The sequence below is a fragment of the Triturus cristatus genome, chromosome 9 (assembly GCF_964204655.1).
Source record: "Triturus cristatus chromosome 9, aTriCri1.1, whole genome shotgun sequence".
Classification (NCBI taxonomy): domain Eukaryota; kingdom Metazoa; phylum Chordata; class Amphibia; order Caudata; family Salamandridae; genus Triturus; species Triturus cristatus.
Genome location: NC_140592.1, coordinates 190541277 through 190555894, shown reverse-complemented (window position 1 = coordinate 190555894; position 14618 = coordinate 190541277). Strand labels below are relative to the sequence as shown.

Sequence of the window (14618 nt, the reverse complement as noted above, 5' to 3'; positions counted from 1 at the left end):
ATTGATTAAAGAAATAGGTCTGTAGTTTTTACAAAGTGAATGATCTTTACCTTCTTTAGGAAGAAGACAAATCAGAGCCTCTTGAAAAGAAACTTCAGAACTCCGGGAAGCTATAAAAAACAAAAATTATTTAAGTAATTTATGAATAAGTAAACTGGAGAAGTGAATGTAAAGCTCTATAGTAAAGCCATCAGGACCCGGAGCCTTCCCCTTTTTAAGTGACTGGATAGCATTGAGAATGTCTTTAGTGTGTATGTCAGATTCTAGAGAGGAGAAATCTACATCTAAAGAAAGAGGCGGAGGTATAGAAGCTAAATATTGATCAATGTCCGAGACGAGAGGTGAAGATTCAGGAGTATATAGCGACTTATAAAAATCGGAAAATTCCAAAAGAATGTCTTCGTCTATATGGAGCACAGTATTAGATGAAGAAATGATAGATTCAATTTTAGTACGTTCTTTTTTGATTCTGAGATAATTAGCAAGAAGATTACCAGACTTGTTTTGAGCACTATAGAATTTAGCGCTAGATTTGAGTAAATATAGATTTGCAGACTCAGTGGAAAATGTATTAAAAGAAATTTTGGCGTTAATGAGTTCCTTTAAAGTAGACTGGTGTTTTTGATAGGTAATACAGATGCTCCAGTTTCTTAATATGTAAGTTAAGTGAGAAATGACTTCTTGATCGATATATATTTGCTGATAAGTAGTTGGGGTATGGCAGATTGCAGCCTACTTTCCGACAAGTGTTGTGCTTTTAAATGTGCGTATATTTAAACTAAAACCAATGATCTTTCATACTTGTGATTTTTATCAGCACAACAGGCACACCAGTAAAGTTTTATTCACCTCCAAAGCACTGACATTCGTTCTCACCGTTACCAGCATGTGTTGATCCTGTTAAGAAACAAACGTCATTGTCTATGAAATACTGTGACTACAGAATTCACCACAATCAAGTTCATAAAAGTCATAGTCTGGAGACATGTCCAGTCTCACTCATCTTGTTTTAAAGTGACACATTTTGCAAACATTTCTGCATCCCCTTTGTCTGAAATTGATTACACCTATCAAGTGTCAACATGCCATATTTCTTTAAGCATTTCAGCCTGTTGAGTTTTGGACACTGTATCCTGGCCTCACTCAAACGAGCTTAATGCTGACCAATAGCCGACCATGTATCCTCACCTTACACGAGTGACTTACCATGAGTTTGACAGAGTGCAGCTGTCAGTACTGTAATCACTATGTTACCTCAGCCTGGTGTAACTGCTCACTTCAGTACATTTCCCTTCCTTCCAGCACTATTGATTTTTGCTTGAACATTATGCAATGTGGTATTAGAATGCGTTTGACATTGGAAACAGTATATGGCTGGGGTGGTGAAAGGATCAGGGTTGAGTGAGTTCTTCGCCTTTTTGTGCTCTGCTTGAGCTAAAATGTTCTAAAGAGGCAGAGTATGATGAAGTTGGGGAGGATCACCTCTTGAATGTTGGATTCTTCTGCCCACTCATGCAAGATGATCCGGTAAATTTAAACTTGAAAGTTTGATGACCTTGCTGGGAAAGGAAATGGGCTCTTTATTCTAGCGTGGCATTCTAATATCTCGGTCTGCATTCCGAAAGACCTTTTGAAAGTATTCTCTCAGATATTGGAAAAACATATTTCTTTTTCTGCCGTGGGGTAAATTTGAGTAATAAAGAGAGAGCTCTGAACATTGAGCGCTTGGATTTCATTATTCCCAATCATATCAATGTGTGGTTTCAGACATCTGCATTTTCAGCATTTTGTTTCCATTCCTTCAAGAAGCCCACTGACTTGACTTTTTACTGAAGTCTTTTTTTATCAAGAAGATTGTTAATTTGCATTTGGCAAATGTTTAGGCATTCATAATAGGGGACCATGCTAAAGTTGAAGATATAAGGGTCATAGTATGAATAACATTCCCTCTTCATAGAGTGCACCCAGGAAGGTCAACAGGTGACAAAATTACTGCAATATTCCTATTGAGATAATCCTAGCTCATGTCAACACCATTCCAAGGTATGTGGCCCTAGGCAACACCTTACAAAGACATCCCTAGCTTCACTCCTTCTGCTTACCCTGTGAAGCACGGGTGATGTTAATATGTGGGTTGTGTCTCGCAAAGATGGCGTCTTAAACCAGCGTAAGATAGCAATGGTGCTGTACAAGGTGTTTAGAAACTCTTTACTATGCAACAATAAGACTTTCTAAAGCTTTGGAAGCCCTTTCTATGTTGTCAGAAATAGAACATCACATTGTTTTTTTCAGTTTATGAAAACCGATTAGCAGGTAGAGCATTTCTACCAGCAGTCGGAGGATAAAATATGAGAAGTCCTATAGGACTTTTAAGCTTTAACAACATAAACTTAAACAGCAGTGTCCCTCTCTGCTCCAGGCCTCTAGCGAATTCTTCTATTCACTGATGTCTTGTGAACTCCCTCTGGAGGTTCTGAAGCTTCATTATCTGAAGGCCATAAAACTAACACTCTAGGAGGACATCAGTACTCCCTCCTCCCACCCCCAGCCATTTATCTCCCACCACGGGTCATCCTCTGTTCGCTGCAACATGCTACATCTACATTAGTTGACCTAAGCCTTAATTCAATGTGTGAAAATCAACCCACATCCGAACTATATGGTTAAAATTGTGCTTTCAAGCATGAAATTATAAAAGGCTCCCTCCTAAACGGATAGTGGCCTGTCTAGAGGCGTTTCTGCACTTGTTGCGAACCATCCGGATAGTCCTCATGCAGCTTCTCAAAACTCGCTAAAGGTAACAAGAGATAGAGCCTCTGTCCCTCCAAATGGTGATTTAGTACCTAGCAAAAAAAGAGGGACCTAAAAAGGCAATCTTATTGTTTTAGCTTGTGGCATTGCTCTTCTGAGCTTCGGGCATTAGGTAGGCATAGGACGTATGAGTAATTAGAGATTACGTACATTGGTGGTTCTTGTTCTCATTGTCCCTCAGTCAGATTACTCCAGAAGCCTCCGCTACTGCATGTGCCTCCGAGTTTCCTTCTGGGAGGAGAAAAGGAGTCAGTTGAGACTGCAGGTGACTTCTGATTTTATGTTTTCCATCAGCTCCCCTTACAGGAGTGACTTACCATGAGTTTGTTGTTTTTTTCTTGCAGGATATAGAAGTAGCAGAGAGAAACCTCCATGCAAAGACACTTTTAAAATTCAATTCAGATGTTGTTAAACTAGAAGTAAGTCCTCTTTTAACCTTTGTATTTCCTGCAAAATCATCAGACAAAGCGTCCTGAGCCTTGCACATCTTCATAGGAACAATGACATACAATGTATCTGTGGGGGAGGGAGTTGTGTTGTAGCTTTTATAGCTGTGCATTCATCAACATAATCCTCAAAACGAAAATAGGACTTTCAAACTCACCTTTTTTTTGCAGCTTTCTTGCTTAGCAAATTACGCTTTACAACATCTGTTCTGTCAAATAAACAGTCAATGCCCTGCTTACTGGGCACAGCGAACAGCACAGCACAGTGCTGTGTCTTGGGACATCCGGGGGCAAGAACTGCTATGAGAAGTGATTGGAGGTTGTCCGTGTAAGCAGGGGAGGGTGGGGTGAGTGGGGGGGGGGGGGGGGGGGGCTGTTGGACATTCTCAGTACCAATATGTGAAATCAATAGTGTGATTCATTGATCCGATTTGTATTCGTGTAGTGGGATAAAGTGAGACAAAACTCGCTTCTTGTTTGTCTATGTGGCAGGCTATGAGAGGCTACAGTCTTTGTATTAGCCATGACTGAGTGTCAACACCATCTGATAAGGGTGGTTCCATCAGGCTTTCCGAGAAGGGGGCCCTTTTCTTCATATTTGGTAGCTTGCCCCGAGGGCATCCTCTAACTTGTAAAAATATTCTAATGATGTGTGGCGTTTCAGCACAACAAAGAAAAATGCAATTACATGCTAAAGCACTTAACTACCCATCTCATCTTTTAAAAGTAGAAAAGTGCATTAACTAAGTGCAATGAACGATTCGATTAAAATGAGCAAGTAAAACTGCATTCAGTTGTTTTAAATGTAAAAGCAACAAAGGGAGTTTTGAGATAAAACAATCACCAACTAACTAAGCAGTTGAATGAAAAGTACAGAAAAGGCTTCAGCACCAACAATAGTCTTTCCTTAAATATGTCCCCTAGAGCGCAGCAGAGCACCACGAATATTCCCTTCCGGGTCCCAGCATGCCAAGTATACAGAGGCCAGCTCACTTACCTTCGGCATCCACGCTGCTTCTCTAGTGAGGTGTTACAGGTTTCCCAGTGTGCATACTGAACTTCAAGGACAGACCTGGTCAACTCAGTGCACTTTGGTACACTCCTGCGAGCATACTGCAAATAACACAACTTGCCCCAAAGTTGTTCAAGTCCTTCTTAAACAAGCACTATTGATCTTTTCCTGCAAAAAGCAGCTTTCTGTGGCATCCAAGACGTGTCTGCTTCCAGACTCTAAAGGAAAGATTAGTGTTTGCTGTGTGATCCAGTCTCTAGCCGTTCATCATGTCTCCTATGCTACCCTCCAAGAGTGAGGGTAGCAGAAGCAATGAAGCTTCTCTTCTGGTAAAGCATTAGCAACACAGCGGTTCACTGTAGGCTCACTTAAGAAATCATTGAATACAATCTAATTAATAATAATCTCAATTGTAATAAAGACAAGAAAACACATCATCACACTTCGGATTATTAACTAATACAAACAAATGTATTCAATAAGTTGTTAAATGAGCCTGCAGTGAACCGCGTGGTTTCTAATGTTTAAGCTCACCCATAGTTCTCGCATGCCATATTGGGCGGCCCTTTTGTTTTTTATTGTTCAGAATAGTTTCTACGATTTATACAATATAACATACTTACTAGAAAAGAGTACCGAATTATTGTTGTCGAGATCATCTCGCATCCGCCTAAAGAAAAGGTAATGGAGGTCTGGCAAGAGCTCTCTTTTCATGGCCTGGACTTCAAAAGGATCTCTCAGCAACTTTGAAGGCATCTGTCAGGAGACGCCCCAGGCCTCATGGAGTCTGAGTCCGGCCGCCTATCCAGTGGACATGAGGTAGCAGGAATGGCAACTCAGCATCTATGTCGTCAGTTTCCTGGCGTAAAGCAGAAACCCCCCTCGTGCTAATTCCCCTAATGTGTAGGAATTAAGAAGTCCGGAAGAGAAGAAGATTCCCACTAAAATGAATCTGTGTTCAGTACTGATCGTCTCTCTGTTGTCCAGTTGTGCCTGGCGCAAGAATGCCATTTAGACCTCTTATGACCTTTAACTAAAAATGTGTGTTACAATGATTGCAGATGTGTTGCTTTCAGCGCCCAGAAATTGACACACCTTCAGTAAATCTTCGTGGTATCTGCTATTATTCAATAATACGTCATTAGGTTTCACCTACACCGCGCATGAGCTGTTCTGGAAGACGTATTGTTTTCAATTCAGTGGGCTTCCAATCTGTTGATTGCTTAACTCCCATAGGCTTCCCTTCAGTTCCTTCCTTTATTCCACACTGCTGTACTCCACTCCACTCCACGCCAATTTGCTCCACGACACTCTAGGTCACTCTAGGCCACTTTACTCTATGCCACTCTACTCCACACCACCCCACTCTGTCACCCCACTCTATGCCACTCTGCTGTACGACACTCTACGCCACACCATGCCACTTTAAGTTATGCTACTCTACGCCAATCTCCTCTATGCCATTCTGTCACTCTACTCTACACCACTCCATTCCACACAATGCTACTCTACTCCACTTCACTGTGCCACTTCACTCTACTCAATGCCACTTTGCCCCACTCTACTGTACACCAATCTACATTTGTCTATGCCACTCTACTCCACTCTATGCCACTCTACTCTATGCTACTAAATTGTATGCCACTCTATGCCTTCCACTCTGTGACACTCAACCCTACTCCACTGTACTCCACTCTCCCCTCTTCTATGCCACTACTCTACGTCATGTATCTAATTTGTAGCCATATTGAACAGCTGACAAGCTTCTATACAAGATGTCTAAAACACATCAGTAAAGCCAATAGCTCTCACATGGGCGGCACCTATTGGCATTACCAATGCTTGTTTTTATTAATTGTTCAACTGGAGGCAAAAGCCTTCCTGTTGCTTGCGTAATACAAAAACACATGACACAGTTTTTATGGAGAAAAGAAAAAACTTACACTCTAACTTGTCACCTGGCCTTCTTACAGTGACCATTCAGGGGAAGCCCTGTGCACAACAGTTAATTTATAGTGTAGTAGCTCAACCGAGAGTAATGTGCAAGTGTCAACACAGCCATAGATTAATAAAGTCTGAACTGGACATAAATGGAATTTCAATTCTAGGATCGCTTAGGTGCTGAGGACTGTACAACTAGACAGCCTAACCCTGTTGATATTATCAGACGTTGCCCTTGCGTCTATAAATGCCACAGAGATTTCTCCTGTAGAGAAGTGTGCTCCTTTCTGCAAGATTTTGCAGAATAAAACACTGAATATTTATTGATTTACTGAATTGAAACCTGCTGGGTTCTGGATAATTGAGCAGTTGTTGTCCACTGAAGATTCCACTCTGTAGAAGAATGTTGGTAAAGATTATAGGTACATCAAAGAGGCTTAAGGGTCAGTTGCTAAAGGTATTTTCAATGGGATGGGACCCTTTTTTATGTTTAGGGATCATTACCCCTCTAATCCAAGTAACAGGCCCTTGCCTTAATCCTCAAACCGCCCATTACTTTTCCTGACAAGATAGACATAAAGAGGGCATTACATATTTTGGAAAACCAGCAAGCCTGCATTTCCAGTGTGTGGTACACTCTCTTGCAGCAAAGTTTCACTAAGCATTGGCATTCTTTCCATATGTGTGTGTGGGTGCCACACACACTTCTTACTTGTGAATCATCCATGTATGTGAGTTCTGCCTTGCCTTGCAACCCAGCTGTTGGCCACACCTAAGAACATCACACATTTCTCCAGCTTTTGATCATTCACACATTCTCCTGCTTTAATTAGTTTCCATTATCAGGCTGGGAGTCCACAGTAATATAATTCAGCAGGAAACTTAATAAAAATGTCCACAATCACCCTCACTCTCACTAAAGGCCTCCATAGTTTGATTTTCTACAGCACATCAAGGGTGAAAGAGGTGCCTGAATCACTGAGCTGTTCACTATCTGCTACATCTGCCTCAGAAAATCAGGATTTCATATTGTCTTCTCTCCTGGAAAACCTCCCTGGCCCAACTTTAGCATGTGAGTTTCTGTGAGTTACTTTTGGGTGTTTTGTCTTCTGGTCCTGGGGAAATGTCAGCCAAAGTGCCAACTTCTCCTCACAGACAGAAGTAATATCTCTTCAAAGCTCTTCAGCATGTTACTTAGAAAGTATTTTCACTGATTTACAACACCAACGTTCATTTACTTTCTTTATCTCATAAATAAGTCATCAAAATGTGGCAATGTGGCATCTGTAAATCTGTCAAGTCCAAAGCTTTATCAGCATCAAAGATGGGCAAGTCATCAGCTTACTAATTCAGTGGTACTGACTATCTTTCTGTCAACAGCCACTTCCTCATCATGGATAGTCTCATCTACTGTAACCTCATTAGTGATGGTCTTCTCTTTTTTGATGGTCATCTCCTCTTCCTTGATGGTCATCTACTCGTTGACGATGCTCATTATCTTGTTGCTACTGGTAGTGCCCTCAATGTTGACTGTCCTTCTCATTGTCAATGAGTGCTTTGTTTGAAGGTGCCACTTAGTTTTGTGCAGCTCTCCTCTTCTCTGAAGGTGATGAACCAGCTATTCATCTTTATTTTGCAACCTGACGAGGAAGATGATCTTCAGCAAATTATTCCAGAAGAAGAGCAATTCCACATGAGATGTACTCTGCAGCAGTTATGTGTCCCCAGAATATAATCTGAAAGAGCTGCAACATCATTATGAAGCCAACCTCTACTAAGATTCTATGCATTATAATAGATAGGAGTCTGTTGGAAATGGCCATTTTTGTAGGGTTACCCCAAAACGTTTGCCTTCCTCCTCCTATTTTTGATGACATCTTTTTGTTAGCTTTAAGACTGATCACTTTACCACTGCTGACCGGTGCTAAAGTGCATGTGCTTTTTCTCTAAAACATGGTGACATTGGTGTATACCTAATTGGCATATTTAGTTCACCTCTAAGTCCCTTACAAAGTGGTATACCATATCTAAACGCTACTAGTGGGCCTGCCGTATTGGTTCTGACACCCACACAAGTAGCAGTTAACTGACACTTCGACCTGGCATTTAAAACCACTTGCCAAGCCTTAAACCTCCCTTTTATTACACATAGGTCACCCCTAAGGTAGGCCCGAGGTAGACCTATGGGTAGGGTGCTGTGTAACTAAAAGGCAGGACATGTACTTTTAAATTGTGCATGTCCTGGCAGTGACAAACAGCTACATTCATTTTTCACTACAGTGAAGCCTGCTGCTCTCATTGGCTAGCATTGGGAATTCCTTAAACCACTTTTAAGCTGTAATCCTTGATCAGAAAGGAGTAGATACATCATGTTTTATTTCTTTGGAATAGTGGTGATAAATCCTCTTTAGTAGTAAAGTTGGATTTGACATTACCATTTTATAATGCCACTTTTAGAAAGTGGACATTTCTCTGCTCTTTACTTTGCACTGTGTGTCTGCAGTACACGTCTGGGTTGGGTGACAGCTGCATTCTGTGCATTCCCACTATACAGCCACCAACACAGGAAAGGCTGGGTGTGACAGAGGACTTGTCTGCATTCATCTGCATTCTGATAGCCTTCCTGGGCAGGAAGGGGGCAGCTAACACTTACTTTTGAATAGGCTGTGTCTTGTCCTCACCCAAAGAGCTGATCACACCCCACTGATAGGGCTGGGTTTATAGGGATCCTTGTGTGCTTCAGAGAGTTGCTTTGAAGTTACCTCCTACATCTAAGGCACTTTTGGTATAAGCCCTAGGGCTCTGACCCAACCAAATAAACACACTACTGGACCTGGGAAGAACACTACTGGAGTAAAGACTGATGTACTGTAAGGATTTCCACTCTGCTTGGACTGACTGTTCTGAGAAATTGTTGCTCTGTTTTGCTGAGCTTACCTGCTGCCTGATGGTCTCTGCCCTGCTGAGGTCAAGGACTGGACCTGTCTCACTCGAACCCAGAGTGACTCCAAGGGCTTGCTGGCTTGCCTCCTGTTTTCTGGAGTCTCAGGGACACAAAAGACTTCCTGCAATCCTGCTGTTGCTGCTGGATTCTGCCATCTTTGAGTCCTAACCTTGCCTAAGGTGCCTCCTCCAGTCCTGAGCTTCAGAAGTGGGTTCTGGAGCTGATTTCTACAAAAAAGGTGGATCTACAACCTGTGCAGCTTGACAAAGATGCTCTGCACAGCTCAATAACAACGCATTGCATTCACTTCAACGGAGCTCGACAACAATGCATGACCCCCTTTGCCCAGCTAGGTGACCCCCAGTAGGTTCTCGATGTCGGCAGTTGCTCCATCCTAGGTATTTCTTCTGCGGAACCTGTCTGGGTCCTGAAACAGACTGCCCTCCATTGCATTCGGTCAGAACTTTGAATTTGCACCTGTCCTTGTGACCTCAAGTAACCCTTTGACCGATAGTGACTTCTAAGCACTGACTTTACATTTCATTTGTTTTAATTCATATCTCAACTTCTACTTATTGTATTTTTTTAGTTTTGGTCTTTTATTACTCAGATAAGTCTTCTCTGTTTTTCTAAACCTGTGTCTTTGTGTATTTATTGTGTTATTGTGTGTGTGTTGCACAAATACTTTACACATTGCCTGTTAAGGTAGGCCTGCCTGCTCTGTGCCAAGCTACCAGTGGGTGAGCACAGATTAATTTATAGTATGTACCTAGCTTACCCTGACTGGGTTTATGGTCCCTACTTGGATAAGGTGCCAACCTCTGCCATCTAGAGACACAATTTCGTACATAATCTTACTATGAACGCCACCCTGCCATAGTTATATATTGCCCATCAAAACTGCAGCTGGCAGAGGTTCCAGTTAGTTTATGTCAAGTAATTTTAACAAATGATGGAGAGTATTTGCAGGAGACTGAAGGATCAGGTTCCACATCAGTGGTATCTTTTTTATCTTCTCCAGTGCTTCTGCCAATTCAAGTGCTAATTTCACTGACACTAGAGGATATGGCCAAAGACGAAGGTGATAATGGTGTCAAGGATATGGAGGATGGACCAGAAGAGGGCAATATGGACCTAGATACATGCAATGTCCGCAACACTTAAGATCAAGATGACAATGATGATATGCTCATGCTAGATAACGGAAGCACTACCTCAATTGGAGTCTACACCAGATAATATTTGTGAGTTACATGCTGTGCTTAAAAGTGCAGCAAAGAAATTTGGCCTACCGATGACAGTAGCAGAGCAGGTGTGGTGCTGCGGCCAGGGCGACTGACTCCGAAATCTGGGGATCACGGTTCGATCCCCGGCGACGGCGGCAGATTAGCCCAGCACCATGTGACTCTGGGTAATAGCTTGCTTAATCTTCCCGATGGATTATCTGCGATTTTAAGGAACAACCCAGAAAGTTAATCAAGTCCTTCTCTATTCTGGTTTTGCCTAGTAAGAGGGATTTAAACTTAAGAAGACACTTGCCACAGTATCTACTACTGTTCCTTCTTTAGAAAAAGCCCTGAAATCTGCTGCATCCTGTCCCATTGGTCACCCAAGCCCCGATGAGGTCATTAGTGCATCATCTCAGTGCAGATCACATATACCATTTACACTTTTTTCTACACCTATTACATCGCTGAACAGGGTTTAATTACAGTAATGTGTCCCTCACATGCCATTCAAAAAGAAGATAGCATGGCTATGATACTCGCTCCAGGGTATGGTAAGAGGTTTAACCTCCCTCTTCCTGGCTAGCATTGGTGTCTCTGCAGTTGTGGCCTCCAAGCAGGTTGTTCCCTGTGCGCAGCATAATGCCCACTTGCAGGACCAGGCAGGTCAAGTGCAGCAGGTCAGCTGTGCAATTGCAGAAAGGCCTCTGGAGCTTATTGTTCCTTGGTAGCTCCGAACACGAGGCGAGCTAACTAGCCCTTGGAATCCCTCAGGTAGCCTCAGGTGAAGGCAGCAGGACCAGCCTTCCTTCTCAGACAGAAGGGCAGTCCTCTGGCAGCACGGAAGTCCTTTTTCTGTACTGTCCACAGGTCCAGGAGAATACTGAAGAATGGGTCTGAGGGTCCCATTTTTATACCTGATGTCAGCTTTGAACTTTGGGAGATTTCCCACCTCAGTAGTGTGTGGAATTTCTTGTCTTCCTGCTCTCGTTCCAGTTTGTCTGCAGTCTAAATAGGCTATTATGAAGTTCTTTGTGTGTATGCTGAAGCTTTGTCTTTGAAGTGCAAGTAGGGCTGTGCAGAGCTCTACCCCCATCCTGCCTTGGATAGCCCACCCTGCCTATACCCAGTCTCTCTATTGTGTGCCTGTCTGAGAGAAATACATAATGGGCAACTCCCAAGTACAACTAGTCATTTGAACTAGGAACAGCCTGGCATTTTCAGAATTGGGACTTAAAATCTGACTTTACAGTTAAAGAGGATTTTAAATTTCAATTCCCTAGACACCAAACATGATAGTTCCACCTGCTCCCAGACAAAAGTTATCACTTATTACATTTAATTCAGTAACCCCAATGTTATCCTGTGGGAGAGGTAGGCCTCACAGTAGTGAATAAAAAATGTGTGAGTTTTTCACTACCAGGACATGTAAAACTTAAAAGTACATATCCCACCTTTTAATTATGGCTAAGTTCTCATTGGCAGTTTTCCAGAGCCGCACCTGGGATCTTAGGGCCAAAATGCAGCTGACTACATCCTGAGGGGCTTTCTTTTGAGCTTGCTCCTATCCCTCCTTTACAACGCTGAGAAGGCCTCTGACATGGTGGTTATGCAGAAACTCAAAGGGGCTGAATCCAACTCCCTTCTGAGGCACCTCCTTGTAAGGAAACAATGGGCATGGCAAGAGGACATCCCACTTCTTCCTCAAGGATCAGATAGGCCATTATCATGCTTTTCAGAAGCTGGTTGAACCATTCAATAAACCCATTGGTTTGGGGATTATAGTGTGTGGAGAAGTTGTAGGTTACTCCGCATATTGACTTCTTGTACGCAGACTTGAAGTTGGTGCCTCAGCCAGACACTACCTCCTTGGGGAATCCCACTCTGGTAAAGATCCCACCAGTGCCCTGGCCATAGCAGGCAAAGTCACTGTTCTCAGAAGGATGACTTCCGTGTACCTGCTGGCAATTCCACCAAGACCAGGCTGAACCAATTACCCAAAGCTGTCTTAAGGTCCAGAGCCCCCAAAATATTAATGCCCGCCCTATCAAATGGGGTGCTAACAACAGGAAGGGGAACCAGGGGAGCCTTCTGTTTTCCCACGGTCTTCCCAGTGTCCTGGCAACTACAGAATGCATCTGTGGCCATATGTATCTAAAGCCAATATAAGCGGGTGACTAGCCTTTCAAAGGTCTTGGTCTGCCCCAGATGTCCTTCCAGGGCTACATCATGGCCCCATCCCAGGCGTAAGGCCCTGTAGCACAGGGGGCCCATCAACACATGGGTTACCCCAGGCACAGAACCCTTAGGCTCACTATACAGGATATCATTTTCCCAGTAGATGAGATAATCTCCAGACGCTACTCCCTTTGCCAAGGTTTCAGGATGGCACTGAATGACCTCAAGAGTAGGGCACTACTGGGCATGGCAGAATTCTATATGAGAGGGGCCTCTTTCAGCTTGCCAACGGGCAAGTTCAGGTAAGTTTCCCAGGGCAACATTGTCTTCCCATGTAAGTTCTGGAGAATCCCCTCAGGTTCTGCATCCTCCCTGACCATGTGAATTTTGGGGGTAGGTTTCCCTTACCCTGTGTCCTTCCTATTCTTTACAGGTACCTGGGCCATTTGTCCAGGCTCCAGGACCTTGGGATTTCCCTTTCTGGAGTCCATGGGCTGTGTGGTCCGGGGCACCCTCTCAGGTAATCCTAGCATCTTTAAGATGGACCGGAGCCCCACCTCCTTCCTGTTGGTGTGCTCCACAATATTACCCAATAGACAATCTACTGGCATGACTGGACTCATAGCTACCTTCAAGGAACCTGTGATCCTCCCCCATTCAAAGTGAACCAGAGCCCCTGGGTGCTGATTTTTGTGGTTCCCAGCAGTAACCACCTAGTGGACTAGATTGGGAAGTACCTACTGTGAGGACACCAGATGACACATTTCAATAGTCAAACTGGCTCATGTGTCTCTTAGAGCGGCCACCCTCTGCCCATTGATGGTGACCCACTGCCTGTACTTCTTAGTAGTAATTTGCATGTGAGTTTAGGGTACCATATCTCTATTTCCCATAGACACTAAGGTGACTTCTGCACTACCCCTGTACTAACTGGGACAACATCCTCCACACCTTTTACACTAGCCATTCCTGGACTCTGTTGGCCAGTGGAGAGCTGCTGCCTTTTGAGACAGTTGGGGTCCCCCTTTGAGTGCCTGTACCTGTAACACTCAAAGCACTTAGGGGTGCAGTGACCTGAGGCCTTTTTCTCATGGACCCCTCCCCCCTTCTTCTGGTCAGGACTGGGCTGGGAATCCTTCCCCTGGAAACACTTATGGGGGTCTTTTGAGAACTCAGTTGTTTTACTTTTGTCTTTCCCCCTTTCTCCTGGGGACCCTGTCTACCATTTGGGTGATTCCCCCCACCCAGATACCTTCTTTTAGACCCTCCGCCTCTTTAGCAAGCTCCCTAGGGCTAGTGAATTTACAGTCTATCAGGTGTTGGCGTAGCTTTGGGAAACAATGACTGAACAAGTGCTCTTTGTAGAGCAGATTCTACAGCTCCTCATATGTGTTTACTTCACCACCCTTCACCCAACCATTTAGTGCCTTGCTCAAATACCCCACAAAATATACCCAAGACTGGAGGAGCAGTTTCTGGCTGCACCTGAACTTCAGCCTTCACTTTTCATGGGGTGAGTCCAAACTTTGGGATAAGGGTGGCCTCATTTGTTCATGTCATCATTCCCTAGGACCAACAAAGAATCCCTCCCTTCTGTAGGTATCTGCCGCCACAGACTGGTTCCTCAACTCCTTCAGGGACCCTACCTCATATGCCTCAAACCACCTATCTATGTTATTCCACACTATAAAGCTAGCCACCAGGTCATTAGGTTTGTGCACTTTCCTTCAGAGACACTGTGGTTTTGCTGCTACCATTGTTGCCGGACCCCTTTTTTTGGCCTTGAGGTCGAGCTCCTTAAGACTCACTTTCTTCCAAGGCTCTCTCAACCTTCTTTTCCTCTTCCAGCTTCTCCTACATGGTCAGTTTCCTTTCCTCAAGGGCCCTCTTGGCAGCAGCCTCCTACTTGGCTGCCCTCAGTTTTAATCTAGCCAGCTGCAGCTTTAGCTTCCTTTTAGCATTCCTGTCAGCCAACTCCTCTGGGGAAAGAATGTGAGTTGAGATGCTGCTGCTGGCCCTGGATTTTGCAGTGGCCCCCTCTCCCCTTTTTTCATCTCCTC

The 14618-nt window shown here is 43.8% G+C and overlaps 1 protein-coding gene across 8 annotated transcripts in view; it reads left to right on the top strand.

Moving 5' to 3' along the window:
• The window catches only part of CEP15 (centrosomal protein 15), a 281589-nt gene that overhangs the window by 232563 nt on the left and 34408 nt on the right, over positions 1-14618 (top strand). For all 8 annotated transcript variants that reach the window (XM_085627574.1, XM_085627576.1, XM_085627570.1 and 5 more), the window contains one exon: positions 3156-3230. In XM_085627574.1, the coding sequence (XP_085483700.1) occupies positions 3156-3230 (75 nt within the window). The remainder of the gene's footprint in view (positions 1-3155; positions 3231-14618) is intronic.